This window comes from Poromitra crassiceps (genome assembly GCF_964638095.1).
Source record: "Poromitra crassiceps genome assembly, chromosome: 10".
Lineage (NCBI taxonomy): Eukaryota > Metazoa > Chordata > Actinopteri > Beryciformes > Melamphaidae > Poromitra > Poromitra crassiceps.
Window position 1 is genome coordinate 32,277,390 of NC_139631.1, and position 2,089 is coordinate 32,279,478.

General features: G+C 48.3%; 1 protein-coding gene across 1 annotated transcript in view; it reads right to left on the bottom strand.

The window, feature by feature from the left end:
• The window catches only part of kcnt1b (potassium sodium-activated channel subfamily T member 1b), a 101,523-nt gene extending 99,876 nt beyond the window's left edge, over positions 1–1,647 (bottom strand). The window contains exon 1 of the mRNA XM_083644173.1: positions 1,538–1,647. Within this exon, the coding sequence (XP_083500299.1) occupies positions 1,538–1,632 (95 nt within the window). The 5' untranslated portion in view covers positions 1,633–1,647. The remainder of the gene's footprint in view (positions 1–1,537) is intronic.
• Positions 1,648–2,089: the final 442 nt, after the last annotated feature.

The following is a 2,089-nucleotide window of genomic DNA, read 5'->3' on the forward strand; positions in this document are numbered from 1 at the left end:
TTCCTTGCGTATCTTTAAAAATATATATATTATACAAGAGTGTGAAGAGCGTACAGGTAGTGTTGATATCGTCGAGTCGAGGTGAGAGACATTTTTCCTCCTCCTTCCTTTATCTTTGGTCACGTTTTCACAGAAGCACCTTGCTGGCCTGGTCTCCTTCGGGGCAACCAATCTGGCCAGCTGACCATTTCAAATCGAGCGGGTCCAGTAAAGCCACTCAAGAATCTGATATGTCAGAACCCCTCAGGCAGTGGGCGGCTGCCCATGTGAACGGACCCGAGCGCTCCGGGTCCATACGCCAACATTGAAAAGATCCCTTTACACATGTAGCCAGGTGCCTCTGACAGTGCAATACGGATGAAACGGTGCGTCCCAGCTTAACTTTAGGGTGAAACTCATTTACTGGCTGAACGCAACGCTCTAAATCTGCCCCGGTGGCGAGAGCCAATATTGCGTTTCACTGCTATCCCTCAGTGGGAGTGTTTGATTTCAGCACCATGGAAAGCTCCACAGTACTCGAGCATGGCTCATGGCGCTGGGCTATAAGTCCGTCCCTGTTGGGCGGCACACAGCATCTGTTGAGCTGCTTCAGTAGCACTATGTGAGCTCTTAGGAGACTGCCAAACACTCCAGCACTGCAGCCACTGCACTGCCAGCTAAGGGCCAAAGGAGGGGCTATTTTCCACAAGACGTGGGTGCATACTCAAAGTAAACCCCCAGCTAGAGGAAAAAGCCCACCCTAAAACACTTTAACGGTGTTAAAAAAACAAACATTAGCGGTGTATGTTACATTTCTGGGCTCATTTCTGTTGCTTGGTGGTGAATTTGAGTTTTTCTCCTGGATAAATTGCCAAATGACAAAAGACAACACCGTGTTAGTCGAGATATTTCCAGCAGCTACAATGGGGGTTTAATAGCATAAACGTTTTCAGCTAGCTAAAACAGCAACATAAACGCCAGGTTCCCAGAATCAAAGCAAGGTTTTTTTCCTGAGCACACCATTTTGCACCGACATTTTAACAATCATACAGGGACAAATCCATTGTAGAAGAAACAGAGATAATGAAGAAGCAGAGCTATGCAGTTCTCCACTGACAGAAGCAATGCAGCCAAGACATGTTGTGTTTTTGAGTAGGGGGCTCAACTCTCTTCTTCGCTGGAAAACCTCTCACTCTGCTATCACTATCGCTCTCTCCACCTACATGTAGAACCCACAGCTGAATACAACGATGCAGTCATATTCTCTAGGGGGAGCTGTCAAAAGTCATTTAAATGTAGGAAATCACCAACTGAAGTAGAAGTGGACAAGCAGATGTGCATATTATAACAGTCCTGGAAAGCACTGAACATCATAAATAGATGGTATCCAATAGTGTTAAGAGTATTCACAGGGGGGTTTTCCCTGAAGCATGACTACACACACACACACACACACACACACACACACACACACACACACACACACGCCCGCCCAAAGGCCTTGGGGGGGATCTCCCCGGGCCCTGTCGTGTGGGGTAAATTGTGTTGTTGGTGCTACCTGTCATCGTTCTGAAAGGTCTGGTCCCCCAGCAGCAGGTCCCTGAAGCGGTAGCGAGGCGGCAGAGGAGGCACCTCGGAGTCCATGTCGGCCATCTTGAGAGTGGAGATGTCCAGGATCACTCCGGAGTTGCTGCTGTTGTTCCTCTGCAGGGTCTCGTGGGACGTCCTGCCAGGCGAGAGAGAGACAGCAGCATCTGCTCGTCACTGCTGCGCTGAGCTGCTCAGACAGGCTGTTGCCATACAGCCGTGACAGTCTCCGAACAAACATGTCGCTTTGTTTGCTGTCAACAGTAGATCACAAAAAAGCTAAACCGTGCCAGAAATCTCCTACAGTATATTGTGCGTGTTGGTAACGTTCTGAGATCTTAGGGTTAGGGTTAGGGTAGGGGGAGGGGTTAGAAACAGAAAATCTCCGTAAACCACGCCCAAACCACGCCCACCCCTGTAGAAACGTACGTTACCATTTTACAATTTCGGAGCCGAAATTGTAACATAGCAACGTTGGTCCACAAATGTTGCTATTTTACAATTTCTTTGGAGATCGGGTTAC